The sequence below is a fragment of the Neofelis nebulosa genome, chromosome 2 (assembly GCF_028018385.1).
Source record: "Neofelis nebulosa isolate mNeoNeb1 chromosome 2, mNeoNeb1.pri, whole genome shotgun sequence".
Taxonomy (NCBI): domain Eukaryota; kingdom Metazoa; phylum Chordata; class Mammalia; order Carnivora; family Felidae; genus Neofelis; species Neofelis nebulosa.
Genome location: NC_080783.1, coordinates 118114602 through 118138152, shown reverse-complemented (window position 1 = coordinate 118138152; position 23551 = coordinate 118114602). Strand labels below are relative to the sequence as shown.

Here is a 23551-nt window from a genome sequence, read left to right as displayed (position 1 = left end):
GTCCTCTGATAGCTCAAGATTTATCTCATATAGGATCTAGCAATACCTTGTATATTTATAGAAACTGAGGTTAGATGCAGTTATAACAAAAATCTAAAATCTGTTGCTTTGGCTTATCAGTTGAACAGTGAGTGGTAAAGAAATGAAAATCAAAGGCTACAAGGATAGAACTCCAGGCTATGCCATGCACATATTTAGTAAAAATGTCACCTGTGATGATTCATGTATCAATTATCTGTTGCTGAGTGACAAATCTTTCCACAACTTAGTGCCTTATAACAACGATGAGCATCTATTATCTCTCACAGTTTCTGTGGGTCAGGAATTCTGGAGCAGCTTGGGGTCTCTCATGATGTTGCAGTCAGAATTTGATGGGGCCTGCGGTTGGGGTGGTCAGACCCACTCACTCACATGATTACATGACTAGCAAGTTAGTGCTGGCAGGTTGGTTGCTCTTGGGTCTACTTGAGGGTCTTGTGAGTTGGTGGCTGATTTCCCCTTGGGCAAGTGAACCAAGAGATCAAGGCAAACATTTCCATGTCTTTTATGACCTAACCTTAGAAGTCACATTCCATTACTTCCACCATATTTTTATTGGTCACTTTCCCTCAGACCGTTCCAACTCCTGTGGAAAGAATGAACTAGAGAGGAGCAAGATTTGAGGTAAAGACATCAAGTGTGGTTCCTTTTCCTTTGTTTTAATGCTTTCATTGTACATATGATATGTGGTTTAATCTGCTCCAAATGCTCTTGGAAGTAGGCAGGATTTGAATAGACGGTAACAAAAATGCTAATTCCGGATTGCATCATGAGGGAAGCCCTTAGCCAATGATAGTGTCTGGTCATGACTCCTTTGGCTAGGACAGAGTTTTGAGGGGCTTTTCCACTCTCTAATGCTCAGCTTTCCTGAACACTGTTCAGTTTTTCTAATTCATCCAGGTTTTCCAGGGACATTTTTCTATCTTTCTCACTTACTATAGTTATCATCTTTATAGATGACCTATATAGCTGGAAGAAAGAACCTATATGGCTGGACCTATATAGATAGAAGAAAGAACAAAGCATCTCCAGAATTGAGTTAGACTAATAAAACCTCCAGAAAATGGATGAGATCAAATAAATATAAGTGAGCCGAACCAAAAGAATATAATGTGACCCAAAAATCCTCAATCATGTGTTGAAGGCAGACACAATGACAAGGGATTTACTTATGGGATTATGATAAATATGGACATCTCTAATGTCTCTCAGATCAGAACTTCAACTTTCTCCAATATCTTTTTTCATGATTGTATCAGACTGAAGCCGTAATTTCTAGGACAACTTTGTATCTTTTTTTCATTACCAACTAATTGCCTTTCCTTTAAATATTTAAAAAAATTTTTTTAATGTTTATTTATTTTTGAGAGAGAGATAGAGACAGAGCGTGAGCAGGGGAGGGGGATAGAGAGAGGGAGACACAGAATCTGAAGCAGGCTCCAGGCTCTGAGCTGTCAGCACAGAGCCCAACGTGGGGCGTGAACTCACAAACTGTGAGATCATAACCTGAGCCGAAGTCGGATGCCCCACCTACTGAGCCACCCAGGAGCCCCCCTTTAAATATTTTTTAGATACTTATCCAGTAGTCAAAGACCCTTCTTCTTGACTTTTTAAAAATCCTTTGAGCTAATTACTGTGTCTAGTTAAGTTCTACGTGTATACTGGGCCAGATGGGACTCTCATCTTTACAGATGAGTAAGAGACAAGGAAAATAACAATAAAGAGATGGCTAACCACCTGGAGTCTATGAAAGGTCTCAGAGACACAAGAAGAAAACCAACAGTGGACACCAAGAGTAAAAGAATAGTGTAATTTCAATTTACTTAAAAAATAAAAGTAAGCTTAAAATTTGTTTTGTGCTCTCAAAAAAAATTAAAGAAAACATGGGCTCTGTAAAGCAAGAGATGAAACAGAAGATAGTAAGATAGTACATTGAATTGGAAAAGGAGCTGTCGGTCAGTAAGCAAAGCCACAACAGGATTTAAGAATAAAGAACAGAATTAGCAACACATAAAGCCAAATCAGTATTGTAAAGAATCGATATCAGGAATTCTCCCAGAATGCCAAGAGAAGGAACAAAGGCGTGAAAATTATCACAGAGGAGATAATAGATATGGAGAGAAGGCAATAGAAATCCAACACATAAATATGCATCCTCCTGAAGGAGAGTCAGGACAAGAGAACCATAAGCATCAAAGATGTAATGGGAGGAAACTTCCTTAATAAGCTGATAAAAGACCTGAAAACACAAATTGAAAGGAATTCATCATGTACCAGGGGGAAAAAAAATCTAGACAAATTTTGATTTGCAAGAATAAAGACATAATCCTACAAATTTAGAAGTATAAGAAAACAATTCCTGCTGTTGTTTGTGTACTGCTAATGAATAGTTACGTTTCCACATTCTTGTCCAGTTGTGGACATAGGGTAGGATCCCACCCTGTCCATAGGAGGTGAGGCTTCCTGTGAAGAAAATGGATATTTCAATGTCAAATGCTGAAAAGAGAAAGATTCTTGCTTGGAATAGAAAGAAAAAGGAACTCCTTTCTCTGCCTGAGCCTCACTCTCTTAGGCCTGGTATCCAATAAGTGCCAATGTGCTCAATATGCTTCCAAAGAAACAGAACAATGGTGTCTACCATATAGAGGCAAGTCAGGAGTAAGTCAGGGAGTGAATGAGTTATTATCAGATCTAAGAATAGTATCTGGCACATAGTAAACACTTGGTAAGTATTGGTTATTATCACCATGATAAATATATTATTCTATGTGATGTAATTATTGTCATCATCTTGTGACATATGACTAGCATAGTTTTATTGTTAAATGCTGTACCTTAGACTCCACTGAGATACATAGAAGGGAAGGGTTTGTGCACTTGGTCTTGAGGGGTTGAGAGGAGAGCTCTCCCTCCCTCTCAGAGGTCACTGTTGGTCATGGGGATTGGTAATAGCTCTAATGGGAAAGAGAAGCTAAGGTGAGGACAAGAAAGCAAAAACTCATGCCTCTCAGTTTCACCCATCCCTCCCAATGCTTTGAGAGGTGAGTCAAGTGGATATTAATCTAGTATGAAGGTTTCTGGAGACATTCTGCAATCAAAAGCAAGGGGTAGTAGTTCTCTGGGTCACCCAGGCCCGTCCTTGACCTGGAAACCGGTATTACAAGGGAGAAAATCCTGAATGGTGCCATTCAAAGCTTTGCACAGGGCTGGGGCCAGTGGGACTGCATACCTTTCTCTGCTATGCCAAGTTCACTGAGACCCTGATCCCCACCATACATCCCAGTAAGCCACCAAGGTAAACTGTTTGCCTTAATATACTCTCCCAGAATTCTGCACTATTACACTGCCTTGAATCTCGGTTAGGTGAGATTCCAATTTATCACGTGTAAGGTAAATGCCTACACAGTAGCCTCTGTGCTGGTATCTACCTGCATCCCTGAGAGCTGTAGCCAAGGACACAAAGGTATCTGGTTTGACTCTCCCATAGTAGGGCTACTCCCACTGTTCCCTAGCCTTCTGGATAAGGGATTGGACATTTGACAGGTAGTTTGGGCTGCTTAGAAAGGCAGAGTTCAACTCCAAGAAAGAGAGACACCTTCCCCTGTGTGTAATAAATGTGTGAGTCTCGGCTACTCAGATTACAGTACTCTAAACGCTCAGGTCCTCAATGCCAGGTGTACTCAAGACTGCTTCAGGGTATTGACTGTAGCTCTTCCCACGCCGGGCCATTGCCATCAGCTGGAGCCCGCTTCTAGTGCTAGGACACTACAAGAACTACGAGAACTAGCTAGAGCCCTAGTGGGATAGGATAAGCCTCACGGCAGTGAGGCCTTCATGAAATGAGTATTGGATGGATGAAGCAGTGATTCAGTCTATAGTTGAGCAACTTCAAGCCATTTCCCGAAATAACTCATCTTCAGACCCTTAAAGAATTATTCCTTGTTTTGAATTAAATCAAGCTTCATTTAACTTCCAGTCCTTTGTCTTACATCTATCTCCAGGGGCCATATCAATTCTACCCATTCTTTTCACAAGAAGACAGCTATCATGTTCCTGAGTCTCCTTACTTCAGTTCCTTCCATCAGGCTCACCTCTGAGCATGCTCCGATTCATTTCTGTTCCACTTAAAGAGTGGTACAAAGAGCGCAGTACTCAATGTGTGGGCTGATGGGTACCAAGTACAATGAGATTATCACTCTCTTGTTATACACGGTGTGCTTTTTGTTATTACATCAGAAATTACTTGGCTAGTTATATATGCTAAAAATATCATCTGCTTTTCCACTCTTCCTCACTTGTAATGATGCAGTTGTTTGTATAGCCAAGTATAAGTTGTAACATCTAAAACACGATGCCTGAATTATCACCTAACTCATTATAATCATTAACTTCATCTTATTAGCCATGACCATTAGAAAATGGAATTACCACTTAAAAAAAGATGTTAGCTCAGGCCCCCCCTCCCCCGCCCCCATCTTCAGCCTCACAAATTAAATGCTACCTTGCAATACATCAGCTTTTGGATTTTCAGACTTCCTAATTCTATCTCGCTCCTTTTAAACAGGCCCTCTCTATTAAGCCCCGCCCCCAGAACGGCCCCTCCCTGGCCCCGCCCCCTCGGCTTCCAAGCGCCTCGCGTTCGCCCCGCCCACCCTCGGCCCGGGGCGGGAAGCTCTGGATAGAGCCACGGATTGGCTGACTTGGGCGCAGCTTGATGGCGTCGGGCTGGCGAGCTGCGGTCCCGCGGGTGGACCCGGGGCGAAGGCCGCCTGTGTGAGAGGGCCAGTGGCCCAAGCTCGCTGCGGACACGGGGAGGGGGAATCGGGGGCACTAGGCCTCCCTACACTTCGCCATGAGTTTCCTGATCGACTCCAGTATCATGATTACCTCCCAGGTGAGCTACTGCCTCCCGCCCCGGGACCCTCGAGCCTCTTTTGCGAATCTTCTCGGGGCTTCGGTGATGCCGACTTGGCCCGGGGTCTCGCTCTCCTCTTCCGCGGCCTGGGCCCGCCTCATCGGTTCTCAGAGCTCGGGGAGGGTGTAGGATTTGCTGCGTCCGGTTCCCTCGCCCTCGTAGTGGGGAGGCGTCCTGCGGCCGTCCGTGCCCCCACCCAGCCTCCATCTCCCCGCTTCCTCGTCCACTTTTGGAGGGAGTTAGGCGGCTTCGGTGCTCCGAGCCGGTGCCGCGAGAAAGGAGCGGCCCCCAAAGCGCCCCGAAGCTTCTGGACCGCGCTGCTGACCCATGGCTCGGGGAAGAGTGTGGTTCCGGGTGCGGAGTGCGCAGCAAGCCAATCGGAGCCGGCTTCTGGGGACACGTGGGGACCTTGCTGGTTAGTTGTCAAATCCTGAATCCGGGTTTGGAGGAATTTGCCGCGGTCAGCTAAGAGATCTTAAAAGTACTGTGGAAGGTTTCGTTTGTGCACCAACACCTCATCGTTTAATCCTCTTTCTGCTGCACACGCTCTTCGGATCTTTTCCCGACGCTCCTTTCTTATCGATCGGGCACCTTCATTCGTACAGTCAGCAGACTTGACCATTGTATAAAGCTCCGAGGGTACAAACACAAATAAAACACTAACTCCTGCTCTATAGAAGCTGTGTCTAGGGGGTCTCTTGCTTTTACCAGCTTTCATTCGCTAAGCCACTCTGTTTTCTTGGTAGCACTGATATTTATGTTTTGTTTATTAATTTAATTTTTGAGGTCCTGTCTTGTTCAAAGCTGAATTCCCTTTCCCTCTAAGTGCAAGCACTAAACACAATTATTTGCCGGCCAGCTGTTAATATTTGTAGCTCAGATTATCTTGTAGAAGCTCAGATTATTTTAATTATCGATCTCCCCCCCCCCCGTCATCTCCCAGCGTTTAGAGTATATTTTCTTTTTTTTTTTTTTTCAAGTGGCAAACGACAGAAACAGTTCCTTTTGAGGGTTTAAGGGAAACTGAATCTTTGATACAGTTTTCCTATTGCTTCATGCTAATGCTTCTGTCTTTGGAATGGAGCATCGTCCTTGTCTCTTGAAAAACTTTAATTACAACATTTCGGAAATTATGAAATGAGGAATGCCCTAATAAGATAACTTTTTATTTAAAAAAATTTTTTTAACATTTATTCATTTTTTTGATAGAGGCAGAACGCGAGTGGGGGAGGGGCAGAGAGAGAGGGAGACACAGAATCTGAAGCAGGCTCCAGGCTCTGAACTGACAGCACAGAGCCCTACACGGGGCTCGAACTCACGGACCATGAGATCATGTCCTGAGCTGAAGTTGGATGCTCAACCGACTGAGCCACCCAGGCGCCCCACTATAACTTTTTATTTTAAAATTCACTATCCTTTATATGGTTTTCATAATTGGTTTATTGGTTGCATAATATTCAAATACATTGATGCACAAAAATCTGGACCCATAATTCTCTTTTCTAACTTTTCTTAGGCTTTTCTAATTGTCCCTTTGTGACAATTCAGGTTTATTTTTAGCTCTACTACCAACTCAAGAAAAATGACAATATTTCAGTAGCATTTTTTTTTCTTTACTCAATTTTTTTTTTACTCAATTTTTAAAAAACGTGAGTGAAGAAATTGGCATTGCATTGTAGCCTTTAAGATTTTTAACACGGATATAATTGATAAATTGAAGCAAGAAAGTGGCTTTCTGATACTTTACATCATATACTTTAACTTTCACACATGCATTCATATGCAATATTAAATATTTAATGCTCTTTATAAACGAGGAACTAAGACCAAAGAATCATTTGTGTAGACTGTTGTCTGTCCATTTTTTATGTGGCTACTTCATTATTTTGGTATCAGTAAAAATGTCACTTTAGAGAGACTTTTCCTGACTCCCTACCCCGTCACAATAGCACCCATTCCAGCCACCTTCTGTCTCATTTTCCTGTTTATTTTCTTCTTAGCCTCTATCACTATTATTTGTGTGTTTGTTAGATATAAACTTCTTGAGGTTCTGGATTTTCTCTTTCTTGTTCTATGGTAACCCCAGCATCTAAATCAGCTGCTGATGCATAGAGGCCTAGTAAATATTAGTTACCTTAGAAATACCTCTTCCTCATTTTTTCCTGTTTTGTCTGACCTGAAAGATTTATTTAAAATGAAGTTTCGGGGAGCCTGACTAGCTCAGTCGATAGAGCATGCAACTCTTGATCTCAGGGTCGTGAGTTCGAGTCCCATGTTGGGTGTGGAGCCTACTTAAATAAATGATAACATGAAGTCTGAAATGGTTCTTTTTCTTGACTTTAACCAGGCGTTTGTTCCATTCCCCTCATCATTTCTGAATCTTTATCAGTCCTCAAAGCCCCTTTTCCAGCCTCATCTCTTAAACTCTTGGCAGATAACCTTGCCTCCCACTGTATCAATAAAAGTGAGGAAAAAAGATCTGATCTCCTTCTACACCGTAGGTCTTAATCTAAGCAGTTAATGTATGTCTACAACCATTTCCAGCTGCTTTCCTCCCTGGTCAGAAAAAAAGGTGCCCGCTGCTCCTTTTTAAGGACATCCTCTCTACCTGTGCCTTTGATCTTAGAGCAGCTTTATTGTGGTTAAAAGCACAAGCTTTGGAATCAGTCACAGACTTCAGGTTCAATCCTGATTTTGACAATTACTAAATGAATTAACTTCTGTAAACCTCAGCTTTCTCTGAAATGAGGATAATGACACATACCGTAGGTTTCTATGATTTCATGAGATTACAATGCTAAGAATTTAGAGTTCCTGGAATATAGTACATGGTCAATAAAGGATAGTTGCCGCTAATCATAATAAATCATTAATACCTTCAATTCAGTTTCCCTAGATGCATCTTTGCCACAAGTATTTTCACCACATAATTGATTGACCATTAGGCAATTTTGCTGTAAAAGATAAACTTACAAAAATAAAATGGGACATTCATTTAAAAGGACATCATACGTGGATGGAACTGGAGAGTGTGATGCTAAGTGAAATAAGCCATACAGAGAAAGACAGATACCATATGGTTTCACTCTTATGTGGATCCTGAGAAACGTAACAGAAACCCCTGGGGGAGGGGAAGGAAAAAAAAAAAAAAAAAGAGGTTAGAGTGGGAGAGAGCCAAAGCATAAGAGACTGTTAAAAACTGAGAACAGGGGCGCCTGGGTGGCTCAGTCGGTTAGGCGGCCGACTTCGGCTCAGGTCACGATCTTGCGGTCCGTGAGTTCGAGCCCCGCATCGGGCTCTGTGCTGACAGCCTGGAGCCTGTTTCGGATTCTGTGTCTCCCTCTCTCTCTGCCCCTCCCCTGTTCATGCTCTGTCTCTGTCTCAAAAATAAAAAAAATAAAAAAAAACTGAGAACAAACTGAGGGTTGATGGGGGGTGGGAGGGAGGGCAGGGTGGGTGATGCGTATTGAGGAGGGCACCTTTTGGGATGAGCACTGGGTGTTGTATGGAAACCAATTTGACAGTAAATTTCACATATTAAAAAATAAAAAATAAATAAAAAATAAAGACATCATAAAAAAAGATAAAAAAATAAAAGGACATCATAAAACATGAAAAATGGGTAACAAAATTAAATAGACCTTATTGTGAGATATAAAATATTTGAATACATCCAAAATGTGTAACATAGCACACTTGGCAATACTAGGCAAATAAATGATTTCATTTTGTGGATTGTACCCTAAGCACTATCTTCAGTATTTCATTCATAGCATTATACGTGTTTTTTGGTTTTGTTTTGTTTTTTTTTTTTTTTGCTTGTTGATTTGTCTCCTCATTTGGTATTACATATTTTTGTTTTTCCTCTAAAATTTCTTCTTTCATTAAGAGAAGTGTCAGTTTCCAAATACCGGGATGTATATTTATAACTGATCTTTTCATTGAACCCTGAATGCCTTCCTCACTGTTATTTGTTCTTGGTGCACGGCCACATATCCACCGATGGATGGATCAAGGTTCTACAGTCAGTGTGGGTACAAAACTGTGTCACTGTATAGACCATTCTGAGGGCTATATATATGAATTATATATATTTATATATAATATAAAAATGGAGGTATTGCATCGATGGAGAAATGAGCCAAACTGATAACTTGCTGTTATCTTTTACAGCAAAACTGCCTTATGGCATATTAGTTACACAGCAGAATGTTTGCAGCAAAACTGCTTGTGGCCAAGATGGTTGCCGTGGAAATACCAGATGCAACAACTCCTCTAGTGTCCCATCAGTTCCTTCTCGCGTGTTTATCCCCTTACTCTACTCCTCTCTTCTCCTTGACCTATAAACTTTCTCTTTCCCCACATTTGTCCTTAGGCTACTATCTAATGTTTTCTCTTTTCCAGCCTTTTTTGAGCAGTCAGAATTTTTTTGTGTTGTTTTTTTAATTGAAGTATAGTTGATACATAATGTTACTTTGGTTTCAGGTGTACAAAAGAGAGCATGGTGATTGCACCAGTCTGGGAGTTCTGCTGTGCTACCATCTGTCACCATGCATTGCTATCACAATACCATTGGCTATATTCCCTCGGCCGTATCTTCATCCCTGTGACAGTTGTTCCATAACCGGAAGCCTGTATTTCCCATTCCCCGTCACCCATCCAGTGCATCCCCCCACTCCCTCTTATCTGGCAGGCTTTAGTTTGTTCTATGAATTTATGGGTCTGTTTCTGCTTTTTGTTTGTCTTGTTTTTTCGGATTCCACATATAAGTGAAATCATATGGTATTTGTCTTTCTCTGACTTAATTTCACTTAGCCTCATACCCTCTAGGTCTATATGTGTTGTCGCAAATGGCAAGATCTCATCCTTTTTATGGCTGCATAACATTCCACATTGTGTGTGTGTGTGTGTGTGTGTGTGTGTGTGTGCGCGCGCGCGCGCACCACATCTTTTTTTTTTTTTTTTTTTTTTAAATATATGAAATTTACTGTCAAATTGGTTTCCTTACAACACCCAGTGCTCATCCCAAAAGGTGCCCTCCTCAATACCCATCACCCACCCTGCCCTCCCTCCCACCCCCCATCAACCCTCAGTTTGTTCTCAGTTTTTAACAGTCTCTTATGCTTTGGCTCTCTCCCACTCTAACCTCTTTTTTTTTTTTTTTTCCCTTCCCCTCCCCCATGGGTTTCTGTTACGTTTCTCAGGATCCACATAAGAGTGAAACCATATGGTATCTGTCTTTCTCTGTATGGCTTATTTCACTTAGCATCACACTCTCCAGTTCCATCCACGTTGCTACAAAAGGCCATATTTCATTCTTTCTCATTGCCACGTAGTATTCCATTGTGTATATAAACCACAATTTCTTTATCCATTCATCAGTTGATGGACATTTAGGCTCTTTCCATAATTTGGCGATTGTTGAGAGTGCTGCTATAAACATTGGGGTACAAGTGCCCCTATGCATCAGTACTCCTGTATCCCTTGGATAAATTCCTAGCAGTGCTATTGCTGGGTCATAGGGTAGGTCTATTTTTAATTTTCTGAGGAACCTCCACACTGCTTTCCAGAGCGGCTGCACCAATTTGCATTCCCACCAACAGTGCAAGAGGGTTCCCGTCTCTCCACATCCTCTCCAGCATCTATAGTCTCCTGATTTCTTCATTTTGGCCACTCTGACTGGCGTGAGGTGGTATCTGAGTGTGGTTTTGATTTGTATTTCCCTGATGAGGAGCGACGTTGAGCATCTTTTCATGTGCCTGTTGGCCATCCGGATGTCTTCTTTAGAGAAGTGTCTATTCATGTTTTCTGCCCATTTCTTCACTGGGTTATTTGTTTTTCGGGTGTGGAGTTTGATGAGCTCTTTATAGATTTTGGATACTAGCCCTTTGTCCGATGTGTCATTTGCAAATATCTTTTCCCATTCCGTTGGTTGCCTTTTAGTTTTGTTGGTTGTTTCCTTTGCTGTGCAGAAGCTTTTTATCTTCATAAGGTCCCAGTAATTCACTTTTGCTTTTAATTCCCTTGCCTTTGGGGATGTGCCGAGTAAGAGATTGCTACGGCTGAGGTCAGAGAGGTCTTTTCCTGCTTTCTCCTCTAAGGTTTTGATGGTTTCCTGTCTCACATTCAGGTCCTTTATCCATTTTGAGTTTATTTTTGTGAATGGTGTGAGCAAGTGGTCTAGTTTCAACCTTCTGCATGTTGCTGTCCAGTTCTCCCAGCACCATTTGTTAAAGAGACTGTCTTTTTTCCATTGGATGTTCTTTCCTGCTTTGTCAAAAATGAGTTGGCCATACGTTTGTGGGTCTAGTTCTGGGGTTTCTATTCGATTCCATTGGTCTATGTGTCTGTTTTTATGCCAATACCATGCTGTCTTGATGATGACAGCTTTGTAGTAGAGGCTAAAGTCTGGGATTGTGATGCCTCCTGCTTTGGTCTTCTTCAAAATTACTTTGGCTATTCGGGGCCTTTTGTGGTTCCATATGAATTTTAGGATTGCTTGTTCTAGTTTCGAGAAGAATGCTGGTGCAATTTTGATTGGGATTGCATTGAATGTGTAGATAGCTTTGGGTAGTATTGACATTTTGACAATATTTATTCTTCCAATCCATGAGCAGGGAATGTCTTTCCATTTCTTTATATCTTCTTCAATTACCTGCATAAGCTTTCTATAGTTTTCAGCATACAGATCTTTTACATCTTTGGTTAGATTTATTCCTAGGTATTTTATGCTTCTTGGTGCAATTGTGAATGGGATCAGTTTCTTTATTTGTCTTTCTGTTGCTTCATTGTTAGTGTATAAGAATGCAACTGATTTCTGTACATTGATTTTGTATCCGGCAACTTTGCTGAATTCATGTATCAGTTCTAGCAGACTTTTGGTGGAGTCTATCGGATTTTCCATGTATAATATCATGTCATCTGCAAAAAGCGAAAGCTTGACTTCATCTTTGCCAATTTTGATGCCTTTGATTTCCTTTTGTTGTCTGATTGCTGATGCTAGAACTTCCAGCACTATATTAAACAGCAGCGGTGAGAGTGGGCATCCCTGTCGTGTTCCTGATCTCAGGGAAAAAGCTCTCAGTTTTTCCCCATTGAGGATGATGTTAGCTGTGGGCTTTTCATAAATGGCTTTTATGATCTTTAAGTATGTTCCTTCTATCCCGACTTTCTCCAGGGTTTTTATTAAGAAAGGGTGCTGGATTTTGTCAAAGGCCTTTTCTGCATCGATTGACAGGATCATATGGTTCTTCTCTTTTTTTTTTGTTAATGTGATGTATCACGTTGATCGATTTGCGAATGTTGAACCAGCCCTGCATCCCAGGAATGAATCCCACTTGATCATGGTGAATAATTCTTTTTATATGCTGTTGAATTCGATTTGCTAGTATCTTATTGAGAATTTTTGCATCCATATTCATCAGAGATATTGGCCTGTAGTTCTCTTTTTTTACTGGGTCTCTGTCTGGTTTAGGAATCAAAGTAATACTGGCTTCATAGAATGAGTCTGGAAGTTTTCCTTCCCTTTCTATTTCTTGGAATAGCTTGAGAAGGATCGGTATTATCTCTGCTTTAAACGTCTGGTAGAACTCCCCTGGGAAGCCATCTGGTCCTGGACTCTTATTTGTTGGGAGATTTTTGATAACCGATTCAATTTCTTCGCTGGTTATGGGTCTGTTCAAGCTTTCTATTTCCTCCTGATTGAGTTTTGGAAGAGTGTGGGTGTTTAGGAATTTGTCCATTTCTTCCAGGTTGTCCAATTTGTTGGCATATAATTTTTCATAGTATTCCCTGATAATTGTTTGTATCTCTGAGGGATTGGTTGTAATAATTCCATTTTCATTCATGATTTTATCTATTTGGGTCATCTCCCTTTTCTTTTTGAGAAGCCTGGCTAGAGGTTTGTCAATTTTGTTTATTTTTTCAAAAAACCAACTCTTGGTTTCGTTGATCTGCTCTACAGTTTTTTTAGATTCTATATTGTTTATTTCTGCTCTGATCTTTATGATTTCTCTTCTTCTGCTGGGTTTAGGCTGCCTTTGCTGTTCTGCTTCTATTTCCTTTAGGTATGCTGTTAGATTTTGTATTTGGGATTTTTCTTGTTTCTTGAGATAGGCCTGGATTGCAATGTATTTTCCTCTCAGGACTGCCTTCGCTGCGTCCTAAAGCGTTTGGATTGTTGTATTTTCATTTTCGTTTGTTTCCATATATTTTTTAATTTCTTCTCTAATTGCCTGGTTGACCCACTCATTCGTTAGTAGGGTGTTCTTTAACCTCCATGCTTTTGGAGGTTTTCCAGACTTTTTCCTGTGGTTGATTTCAAGCTTCATAGCATTGTGGTCTGAAAGTATGCATGGTATAATTTCAATTCTTGTAAACTTATGAAGGGCTGTTTTGTGACCCAGTATATGATCTATCTTGGAGAATGTTCCATGTGCACTCGAGAAGAAAGTATATTCTGTTGCTTTGGGATGCAGAGTTCTAAATATATCTGTCAAGTCCATCTGATCCAATGTATCATTCAGGGCCCTTGTTTCTTTATTGACTGTGTGTCTAGATGATCTATCCATTTCTGTAAGTGGTGTGTTAAAGTCCCCTGCAATGACCACATTCTTATCAATAAGGTTGCTTATGTTTATGAGTAACTGTTTTATATATCTGGGGGCTCCGGTATTTGGCGCATAGACATTTATAATTGTTAGCTCTTCCTGATGGATAGACCCTGTAATTATTATATAATGCCCTTCTTCATCTCTTGTTACAGCCTTTAATTTAAAGTCTAGTTTGTCTGATATAAGTATGGCTACTCCAGCTTTCTTTTGGCTTCCAGTAGCATGATAAATAGTTCTCCATCCCCTCACTCTCAATCTAAAGGTGTCCTCAGATCTCAAATGAGTCTCTTGTAGACAGCAAATAGATGGGTCTTGTTTTTTTATCCATTCTGATACCCTATGTCTTTTGGTTGGCGCATTTAATCCATTTACATTCAGTGTTATTATAGAAAGATACGGGTTTAGAGTCATTGTGATGTCTGTATGTTTTATGCTTGTAGTGATGTCTCTGGTACTTTGTCTCACAGGATCCCCCTTAGGATCTCTTGTAGGGCTGGTTTCATGGTGACAAATTCCTTCAGTTTTTGTTTGTTTGGGAAGACCTTTATCTCTCCTTCTATTCTAAATGACAGACTTGCTGGATAAAGGATTCTCGGCTGCATATTTTTTCTGTTTAGCACACTGAAGATATCGTGCCAAGCCTTTCTGGCCTGCCAAGTTTCAAAGGAGAGATCAGTCACGAGTCTTATAGGTCTCCCTTTATATGTGAGGGCACGTTTATCCCTTGCTGCTTTCAGAATTTTCTCTTTATCCTTGTATTTTGCCAGTTTCACTATGATATGTCGTGCAGAAGATCGATTCAAGTTACGTCTGAAGGGAGTTCTCTGTGCCTCTTGGATTTCAATGCCTTTTTCCTTCCCCAGTTCAGGGAAGTTCTCAACTATAATTTCTTCAAGTACCCCTTCAGCACCTTTCCCTCTCTCTTCCTCCTCTGGGATACCAATTATGTGTATATTATTTCTTTTTAGTGTATCACTTAGTTCTCTAATTTTCCCCTCATACTCCTGGATTTTTTTATCTCTCTTTCTTTCAGCTTCCTCTTTCTCCATAACTTTATCTTCTAGTTCACCTATTCTCTCCTCTGCCTCTTCAATCCGAGCCGTGGTGGTTTCCATTTTGTTTTGCATTTCGTTTAAAGCGTTTTTCAGCTCCTCGTGACTGTTCCTTAGTCCCTTGATCTCTGTAGCAAGAGATTCTCTGCTGTCCTGTATACTGTTTTCAAGCCCAGCGATTAATTTTATGACTATTATTCTAAATTCACTTTCTGTTATATTATTTAAATCCTTTTTGATCAGTTCATTAGCTGTTGTTATTTCCTGGAGATTCTTCTGAGGGGAATTCTTCCGTTTGGTCATTTTGGACAGTCCCTGGAGTGGTGAGGACCCGCAGGGCACTTCCCCCGTGCTGTGGTGTATAACTGGAGTTGGTGGGCGGGGCCGCAGTCCGACCTGATGTCTGCCCCCAGCCCCCCGCTGGGGCCACAGTCAGACTGGTGTGTGCCTTCTCTTCCCCTCTCCTAGGGGCGGGATTCACTGTGGGGTGGTGTGGCCCGTCTGGTCTACTTGCACACTGCCAGGCTTCTGGTGCTGGGGAGCTGGCGTATTAGCTGGGGTGGGTAGGCAAGGTGCACGGGGGCGGGAGGGGCCGGCTTAGCTCGCTTCTCCTTAGGTGATCCGCTTCAGGAGGGGCCCTGTGGCAGCGGGAGGGAGTCAGATCCGCTGCCGGAGGTTTGGCTCCGCAGAAGCACAGAGTTGGGTGTTTGCGCGGAGCGAGCAAGTTCCCTGGCAGGAACTGGTTCTCTTTGGGATTTTGGCTGGGGGATGGGCGGGGGAGATGGCGCTGGCGAGCGCCTTTGTTCCCCGACAAGCTGAGCTCTGCCGTCCGGGGGCTCAGCAGCTCTCCCTCCCTTTGTCCTCCAGCCTTCCCGCTTTCTGAGCAGAGCTGTTAACTTCTGACCTCCCAGACGCTAAGTCGCGCTTACTGTCGGAACACAGTCCGTCCGGCCCCTCCGCTTTTGCCAGCCCGACTCGGGGGCTCTGCTTGGCCGGCGAGCTGCCCCTCCGCCCCGGCTCCCTCCCGCCAGTCCGTGGAGCGCGCACCGCCTCGCCGCCCTTCCTACCCTCTTCCGTGGGCCTCTCGTCTGCGCTTGGCTCCGGAGACTCCGTTCTGCTAATCCTCTGGCGGTTTTCTGGGTTCTTTAGGCAGGTGTAGGTGGAATCTAAGTGATCAGCAGGACGCGCGGTGAGCCCAGCGTCCTCCTATGCCGCCATCTTCCCCAAAGCTCGCACTACATCTTCTTTATCCATTCATCTATCTGTGGATCCTGGGGTTTGTAAATAATGCTGCAATAAACATGGGAGTGCATATATCTTTTTGAATTAGTGTTTTTGTTTTCTTTGGGTAAATACCCAATAGTAGAATTAATGGATCCTATGGAATTTCTGTTTTTAATTTTTTAAGGAACCTCCATACCATTTTACACAATTTACTTTCCCAGCAATAGTGCACAAGAAGGGTTCCTTTTCCTCCACATCCTTGCCATCACTTGTTATTTCTTGTCTTTTTAACAGTAGCCATTCTTACAAGTATAAGGTGATATCTTGTGGTTTTAATTTGCATTTCCCTTAAAAAAATTGCATTTCCTTGATGATTAGTGAGGTTGAGCATTTTTTCATGTGTCTGTTGGCACATGTCTGTATGTTTTCTTTGGGAAAATGTCCATTCAGGTCTTCTGCCCATTTTTAATTGGATTATTTGCCTTTCGGATGTTGACTTGTATAAATTACTTACATATTTTGGATATCAACCCCTTATCAGATTTATCATTTGCAAATATCTGCTCCCATTCAGTAGGTTGTCTTTTTGTTTTGTTCGTGGTTTCCTTTGCTGTCCAAAATCTTTTTTTGATGTGGTCCCAATAGTTTATTTTGATTTTTGTTTCCTTTGCCTGAGGAGATCTATCTAGATAAATGTTGCTAAGGCCAATGTCAAAGATTACTGCCTGTGTTTTCTTCTAGGAGTTTAATAATCTCAGTCTCAAATTTAGGTCTTTAATCCATTTTGAGTTTATTTTTGTGTAGGGTATATGAAAGTGGTCCAGTTTCATTCTTTTGCATATGGCTGTCCAGTTTTCCCAGCACCGTTTATTGAAGAGTCTGGCTTTTCCCCCACTGTATATTCTTGCCTCCTATGTCGTAGATTAATTGACCATATAAGCTAGGGTTTATTTCAGGGCTCTGTATTCTGTTCTATTGATCTATATGTCTGTTTTCGTACCGGTACCATACCGTGTTGATTACTACAGCTTTGTGGTCTATCTTGAAATGTGGAATTGTGATACCTCTAGCTTTGTTCTTCTTTCTCAAGATTGTTTTGGCTGTTCAAGGTCTTTTGTGATTCCAAACAAATTTTAGTATTATTCTGGTTTTGTGAAAAATGCTGTTGGTATTTCTCATTCTTGGCTCTCGCTATGTTAATTTGTGTTCATTGTCTCCCTTGCCTTACCCTTTTCACCCCCAGCCCACCTGCAGTCTGGTTCCTGCCCCCATTTCACTATTCAAACTGTTTTCCTTAAGGTCAGCATTGACCTTCAAGTTAACCAAATCCTTTGAACAATATTCAGTCCTGGTTTTATTGTCCCTCTGCTTCATTTAACACTCCTTCAAACTCTGTTCCCTTGGTTTCAGGATACTCCACTCTCCTGGGGTCTAGTCTCTGTCCACTCTTTCTCTGTCTCCCTCCTGCACTCTTCTCCCCATTCCTACCCTCCACCGTTTCTTCTTGCCATGTTGCTCTTCTCACTCTACATACTATTCCTGGGTGATCTCACATACTTAGATGGTTTTAACTCAGGTGTATCTGAGCTCTGCCTTTATAATCTCTTCTGTGTTGACCTGGATGGCCCTCAGGCACTTAGCAAGTGAACTCCTCTCCTAATATCCCAGCCTAGTTCCCACACCTTTTATTTATCCAATATTCTTTATATAAGTTGGGTGGCCTCAATCTTCATTGTGTATTCCAGACAAGTCAAGCTTTATTCCTCCCTGCAGATTTAATCTTCTAAGTACTCAAATCGATTGCCTCCTCTCCAGCAACCAGTGTCTTCATTCAGGCCTTTATCATCTATCATCTGGACTGCTGCAGCAACCTTCTATAAACTTTCTCTTTCTACAGTGTTGTTTCCTTCAAATCCACGTGGCCACCAAAGTGCTCCATATAAAACAAACCGGGCCATGTCTTTGCCCTATTAAAATAGGACTCATCACCTATAGACTACAAGCTCCTTCGGGTAGCCTTTAGAACTCTGACTAATTGGTCTCCTGCTCCTCCTAAGTCTCATTTTTAACTGCTTCCTTCTCTGAATTTTATCTTCCGGCAGCACCCAATCATGTGTTGTATATACCCATGTATATTCCCAGGATACTCCCATGTATATACCATGCTATTTTCTCACTTCTGTGCCTGTCCTCCTATTCTTCCCTACGTGGAAGGAAAGCCCAGTCTTCCTACCTCCATCCCCTGTCTTTTACCTGCGTATTGCTTTTTTTCATCCTTTAAGAGAGTAGTCGTTTAATAGTTTAGGGGTGGTAGAAACCTTGGACTATGTGATAAATACCTTAGAACCTCTGCCTAGAAAAATACATATAATCCCCAAATTTGCACATGATACAGGTTTTAACCCTGAATTAAAACCTTCTTCAACTAAGATATTCTCCAGAAAATGCACCCTAACTCCTTACATGATCTCCCTCTTCCATATTCTTTTACATATGTGTATATTTCTTTCCTCGCACATCCCATGTGACATTATAATTACTTACTTAGTGTCTTCACCACTTATACTTCAAGCTCCTTGAGGGTGGTGACTGTCTTACTCATCTTTGTATCCCCAGCACTTAACACAGCACATTGAAGTTGTCACCAAAAAATTGAGGCTTAGTGTTCAAGAACAAACCACCTTTCGCTATGGACCATCTATCCGTTCAGCAGACTTTAATGGAGAGTCTGCCATGTGCCAGGCATTGTACAGGGTGCTGAAAATACAGATTGACATTCAAACATCCTTGTCGTCACAGAGCTTACAGTCTAATGTCTAAGAAAGTGTGATTAAATTAGACATTACAAAATTGTGTGGCAAGTCCTTTGGAAATACAGGGTAGAATAGGATTATATAAAAAGAGCAACTTACCGTTAAGAGGTCAGAGCCAGCCTTCCAGAGGTTCTAAGAATTAAGACCTGTAAGGACTAGAGAGAAGTTCTGGTCAGAGGACAATGTCCATAGAAATCTTGATATGAAAGAAGAATATTGTGTCTAAAGAACCATAAGCAGTTTCATGTGGCTGAAAATGTGAGTTTGGTGGGTAGGAGGGACACAAGAGGCTGGAGGAGTCTTCTAAACCATGCTCAAGAGTTCACACTTCCTTCTGAAGTTGGTGGGAAGGCATAAAAGAATTTTATTCTTAAAGTTCTTAACCCATATAAGAGGAGTTATGGGGCACCTGTTGGCTAAGCCAGTAGAGCATCTGACTCTTGGTATCTGGGTCGTGAGTTCAAGCCCCATGTAGGATGTAAAGATCACTTTAAGAAAAATAAGCTGTTTAAAAAAAAAAAGGGAGTTGTATCAGTGTGTGTATGTAGCAAAGGTTCTGTTCACCAGTGAAAAACAGACCAGCTTTTGGAGCACTGAACAGGGCTGTCTTGTGGCTACGATCTCTGATGCCAGCTTGAACCAAAACTGAAACCATTGAAGTGGGATCCTTCAATCTCTTGGCTTTATACTGAGATGAAAACCACTTTATGTGGATTAGGCAGGATTGCGGAGAGGCTGAGAAAGCTCCACGAGAGAAAAGACATTAAAAAACCAGTTTTTCTACCTTTTTTTTTTTTTTTATTTTAACTCCTTTCCCATAAAGTTTTGGTTTTTCGAGATACTTGCAAACAGGGATCTAATATAAGAAGCAAGTATCACTGGTTTCTGTTTTTGTTTGCTAGCATCTCTGGCTAAAATGATAATCATAAGATTACAGGAAAAAATATTTTATTTTTGCCTAACTTAATGTTCTAAAACATGGATAACTTCAAAAATTGAAGAGCATTTTAACATCCTCTCCCAATGTTATGGACTTGACATAAGTGGATCTTGTCTTTAATCTCTGAGATCAGTTAATTGTCTGTTTAGCAGAACTTTTATCATAAAATAGTCTGTATTAGGCATTTCTCAAAAGATGACGTATATTGACAATTCGATTTTCTTTCTCCTCCAGATACTTTTCTTTGGATTTGGATGGCTTTTCTTCATGCGCCAACTGTTTAAGGACTATGAAGTAAGAAGATATCATTTTGGTTATACTACTGTATGTATTTAGATTGTTTTAAAATGGGCGAGTAAAATGCCTCTGTTCAAGAAAGGTCATGTTCACTTCCAAGATAGGGAGTTTTGGCCAAATGAGTACTATATAATTCTTAAATTGGAGAATATGATTTAAGTTTAGTTGATTTTTTTTTTTTTTTTTAAAGCAAGTCATATGTAGCCTAGGAGCAAGAACTGTCATGTCTTAGTAATATCAGTATACAGAACAATAGCAGATACATTTTGGAAGATAATTTAACTTACGTCTCATAAATGTTCCCATTAGTTTGGGTATCTGACCTTCAGTGTTAATGACAATCTTACATCCTAAGTTAATACCAAAATGCTAAGGCTGATCTGGTTCTTAAGTCTTGAATTTATAGAAGCACCAGCTTAGACTGGACATTTCCTAATTAATCCTCATTTAGTAGTAAGCTCAATGGCTGTGGACTACTTTTAGATCATTTCTAGGATGTTCACCGTTAAACCTCCCCCAGGGAGTTTGGGTTGTTGTCTGAAAGAGCCCAGGATTCTAGAGATTCTGCTCTGCTCAAGAAGGCCTCCCAGGGGAGGTTCCAAAACTGGTCCAAGGCCTGCAGAGTGTTGAAGAAACCCTTTTAGTATGAACCTACATATATGTGTACATCTGTCCATTTTTTTGATCAGTGTGCATCATGAATTCCAAGTGCTATTTCTGACCTTGTCACTTCATCTTGTGCTTTAAATTCTCCATCCACAAGATGATGATAAAAGTGCGTCATGATTTAGAAATACTACCTACTTCCATCTGTTTCTTTAGCTCCAAGAAAGTTGCTATTGCCCTGTTTCCAGTGATTTAAGAATTTCTTCTTTGTCAGACTTGTGACCAGAAGATTATCAATTCAATATTTCGCACAAGGGCATGACTTGTATTCTGTATTTGACTTTTAATAGGTACGTCAATATGTGGTACAGGTGATCTTCTCTGTGACTTTCGCATTTTCGTGCACCATGTTTGAGCTCATCATCTTTGAAATCTTAAAAGTATTGAATAGCAGGTGAGTGAGTACTAATTAGCTCTTCTCATGAAGAGACCTGTAAGATTTCTTTATGGTAGAAGACTTACCTGAATCCCATAGCTGAAAAAATTCTACCATGCAGTTAGTTTAGTCTCAGTAACTATAAGAATCCTAGCAAATATGGGTCCCAGCCACCTGGTAGCTGGTTTGACACAGACCGTGAGAAATAGGGAAAAAGAAATCTGACCATTAGCTCTGAGCTCATTGAGAATGAGGCTGTGAGAGAGAGCCTAGGTCCCAGGCTACACTCCTAGAACTTTTATTGTTCTGAGGCTGCTCTTTGAATCCTGGTAATGGCCTTTCACATTGCTGTGCTAATGAAAAAAAAATCTCTACCTGAAAAGATCAGAATTCCTCAGTTAGTTCTGTATGGGCTTCTCTGAAGTCTGAACTCCAGCTCTCACTACCTTTGTTGATTTCACAGGCCTGGTCAAGTCTGATTGAATTTAAAGTCTTTTTTAAAGCGTTTTTAAAAAGCAACTCCTATTCCTCTCCAAATAACAGACATGTTGTTTGTTATAGTCCAAAGTATTTCTTGTTAAACAGGAAGCTTGGGGTTTTTTAGGCCATTGTGTGTAGAGTATATCAGCTATTCTGTGTTGACCTGTGTAGTTTTTATCACTGCATGGAAAAATCTTTCAAGAATATGGTGGCATTTGACTCTGTAGTCAGGAATCGGTGCTGAGCTAAGCTGTATAACTTGTTTCAGACTCCTGACACTTGAGACTTAGACTGTATTCTCAGATTCCTTTGAGAATCAGAGTTGATAATTAATGTCTCTTGATAGGTAAATTAAAAGCTTATCATATGATAAAACAAGAGTATGTTCTGCCTCTTCTATTAAACTAGTTCTTCAAACCTTTTTTGGATGAGCAAGATACAGATCCTGTGACTATCAAGAATAAACCAGTGTTCTTTAACTTAAAAATTACTAAATTTTATTATCACAAGCTGGAACTTTCACTGCTATCTAACTAGAGGCCGGTAAGTTGTTCTATAATGGACCAGATAATATTTTAGGCTCCACAGCTTATGTGGTCTCCATCACAACTCCTCAGCTCTGCTGCTGTGGAATGAGAGCACCCATAGGCGATGAATAAACAAATTCATGGCTGTGTTCATGGCTGTGTAGTATGGCTGTGTTCCAATAAAATCTTACTTATAAAAGCAGGTGTCTGGCAGGCCATAGTTTGCTGACTACTGATCTAAGTGCCAAAAGAAAAGACTGTGCCTCAGATATTTTCTAAAACCAAAATTGTTTTTGGTAGATGATGTCCCCACTTTTCACTCATTTATAATTAATCCATACAGGAAGACCTTTAACTCAGTTACTTTGACGTATAGTTCTTAAATAGTTTATCTTAAAGAATATAGGAAGTTGCATTGCTAAAATCTGGTTGTTCTTTGGGTGCTTTGGGGGGGGTTGGGTTTGTGTAAACTAAGACATGTTCGGTTACCCCTATTTCTTTCATGCTAACATTTGGCTCTACTATGTCACAGAAATATGGGCCTTGATTATGTATTATATTGGTGTGTTGACTGCGTTCAGAAGTTTTCAAAGGAAAATCTTGGCCCTAACCAAGAGTATTTTTTGACTCCCCTCTAAGCAGAAGTGGTATTGTCTCCTATTCAAATATATAATCTTGTTAGGATCCTCAATTTTTCCAAGAGAATGTCATTTTACTCTTGGCTCATATAACAGTTAAAACATGCGGTTCACTTTTAATTGGCAATATGTGTCATCCTTGTCATTTCAAACTGTCTCCTGATGCTTTTAGAAGTTGAGCTAAAATACTAAGTACAATTGCCCAGAGAATGTGCAGCGTCTTTGTTTCTCTAGATGCTGTAACAGTGGGTTAATCCAGAGCAGTAAAAAGCTGTCTGTATATATAGACTAAATGATATTGGCATTTTGTAGTGTAGCTTTTAATGAATAGCTCTTTATTTTATGATACCCGCCCCCTGTACTAAGGCGAAATGGTAAGGAACAGCCCAGTGAAACTGATTTTGACCTTTCTCTTGAAAGGATGTTGTTGAAGACATTGTCAATTGCCCTCACATTTTCTTCTTTAGGAAATCTTTGGAGAAATTTCATTACAGTCTTGGTAATAATTTCAGTAATAGTTATGCTTCCTTGAAGCAATTGTTTTTTCCCGTAGCACTGTCACTTGTTTAACTGATCAAATTTTCTATTTGATGTCGACCATTAGAAAGCTTAAAGCTAAATTTATGATCCACTCATGTAAGTTTCCAGAATCCTATGGTTTGCATTTTCAAAACTGTCATCAGGCCTAGCCTGCTTTTTTTACCTATCATTTTCCATGTTTTTCCTTTCTTTTCCTACTTACAGTTTATTTCATCATTCTGTATTTTATATATCCTCATAAACCACTTAACCACTAAACTTTTTGAAACAAGGCCCAAGTGTAAGTTCAAAAATCAATAAATACAAAAGACACTATCAAGAAAGTAAACAGACAACCCAAGAATGAGGAAAAATTTTTTATAAATCACTTGAAAGAGACTTCAATCTAGTATATATAAAGAACTGTTGGGGCGCCTGGGTGGCTCAGTCGGT

At 40.8% G+C, this 23551-nt stretch overlaps 1 protein-coding gene across 2 annotated transcripts in view; it reads left to right on the top strand.

The window, feature by feature from the left end:
* Positions 1 to 23551, top strand: part of GPR89A (G protein-coupled receptor 89A) — an 84173-nt gene that overhangs the window by 13351 nt on the left and 47271 nt on the right. The window contains exons 1-3 of one of the 2 annotated variants that reach the window (XM_058695386.1): positions 4710 to 4933; positions 19830 to 19889; positions 20849 to 20952. In XM_058695386.1, coding sequence (XP_058551369.1) covers positions 4892 to 4933; positions 19830 to 19889; positions 20849 to 20952 — 206 coding nt within the window. In that variant the 5' untranslated portion in view covers positions 4710 to 4891. Of the gene's footprint in view, positions 1 to 4709; positions 4934 to 19829; positions 19890 to 20848; positions 20953 to 23551 lie in introns of those variants that run through there. The other variant, XM_058695393.1, reaches the window with a different exon arrangement.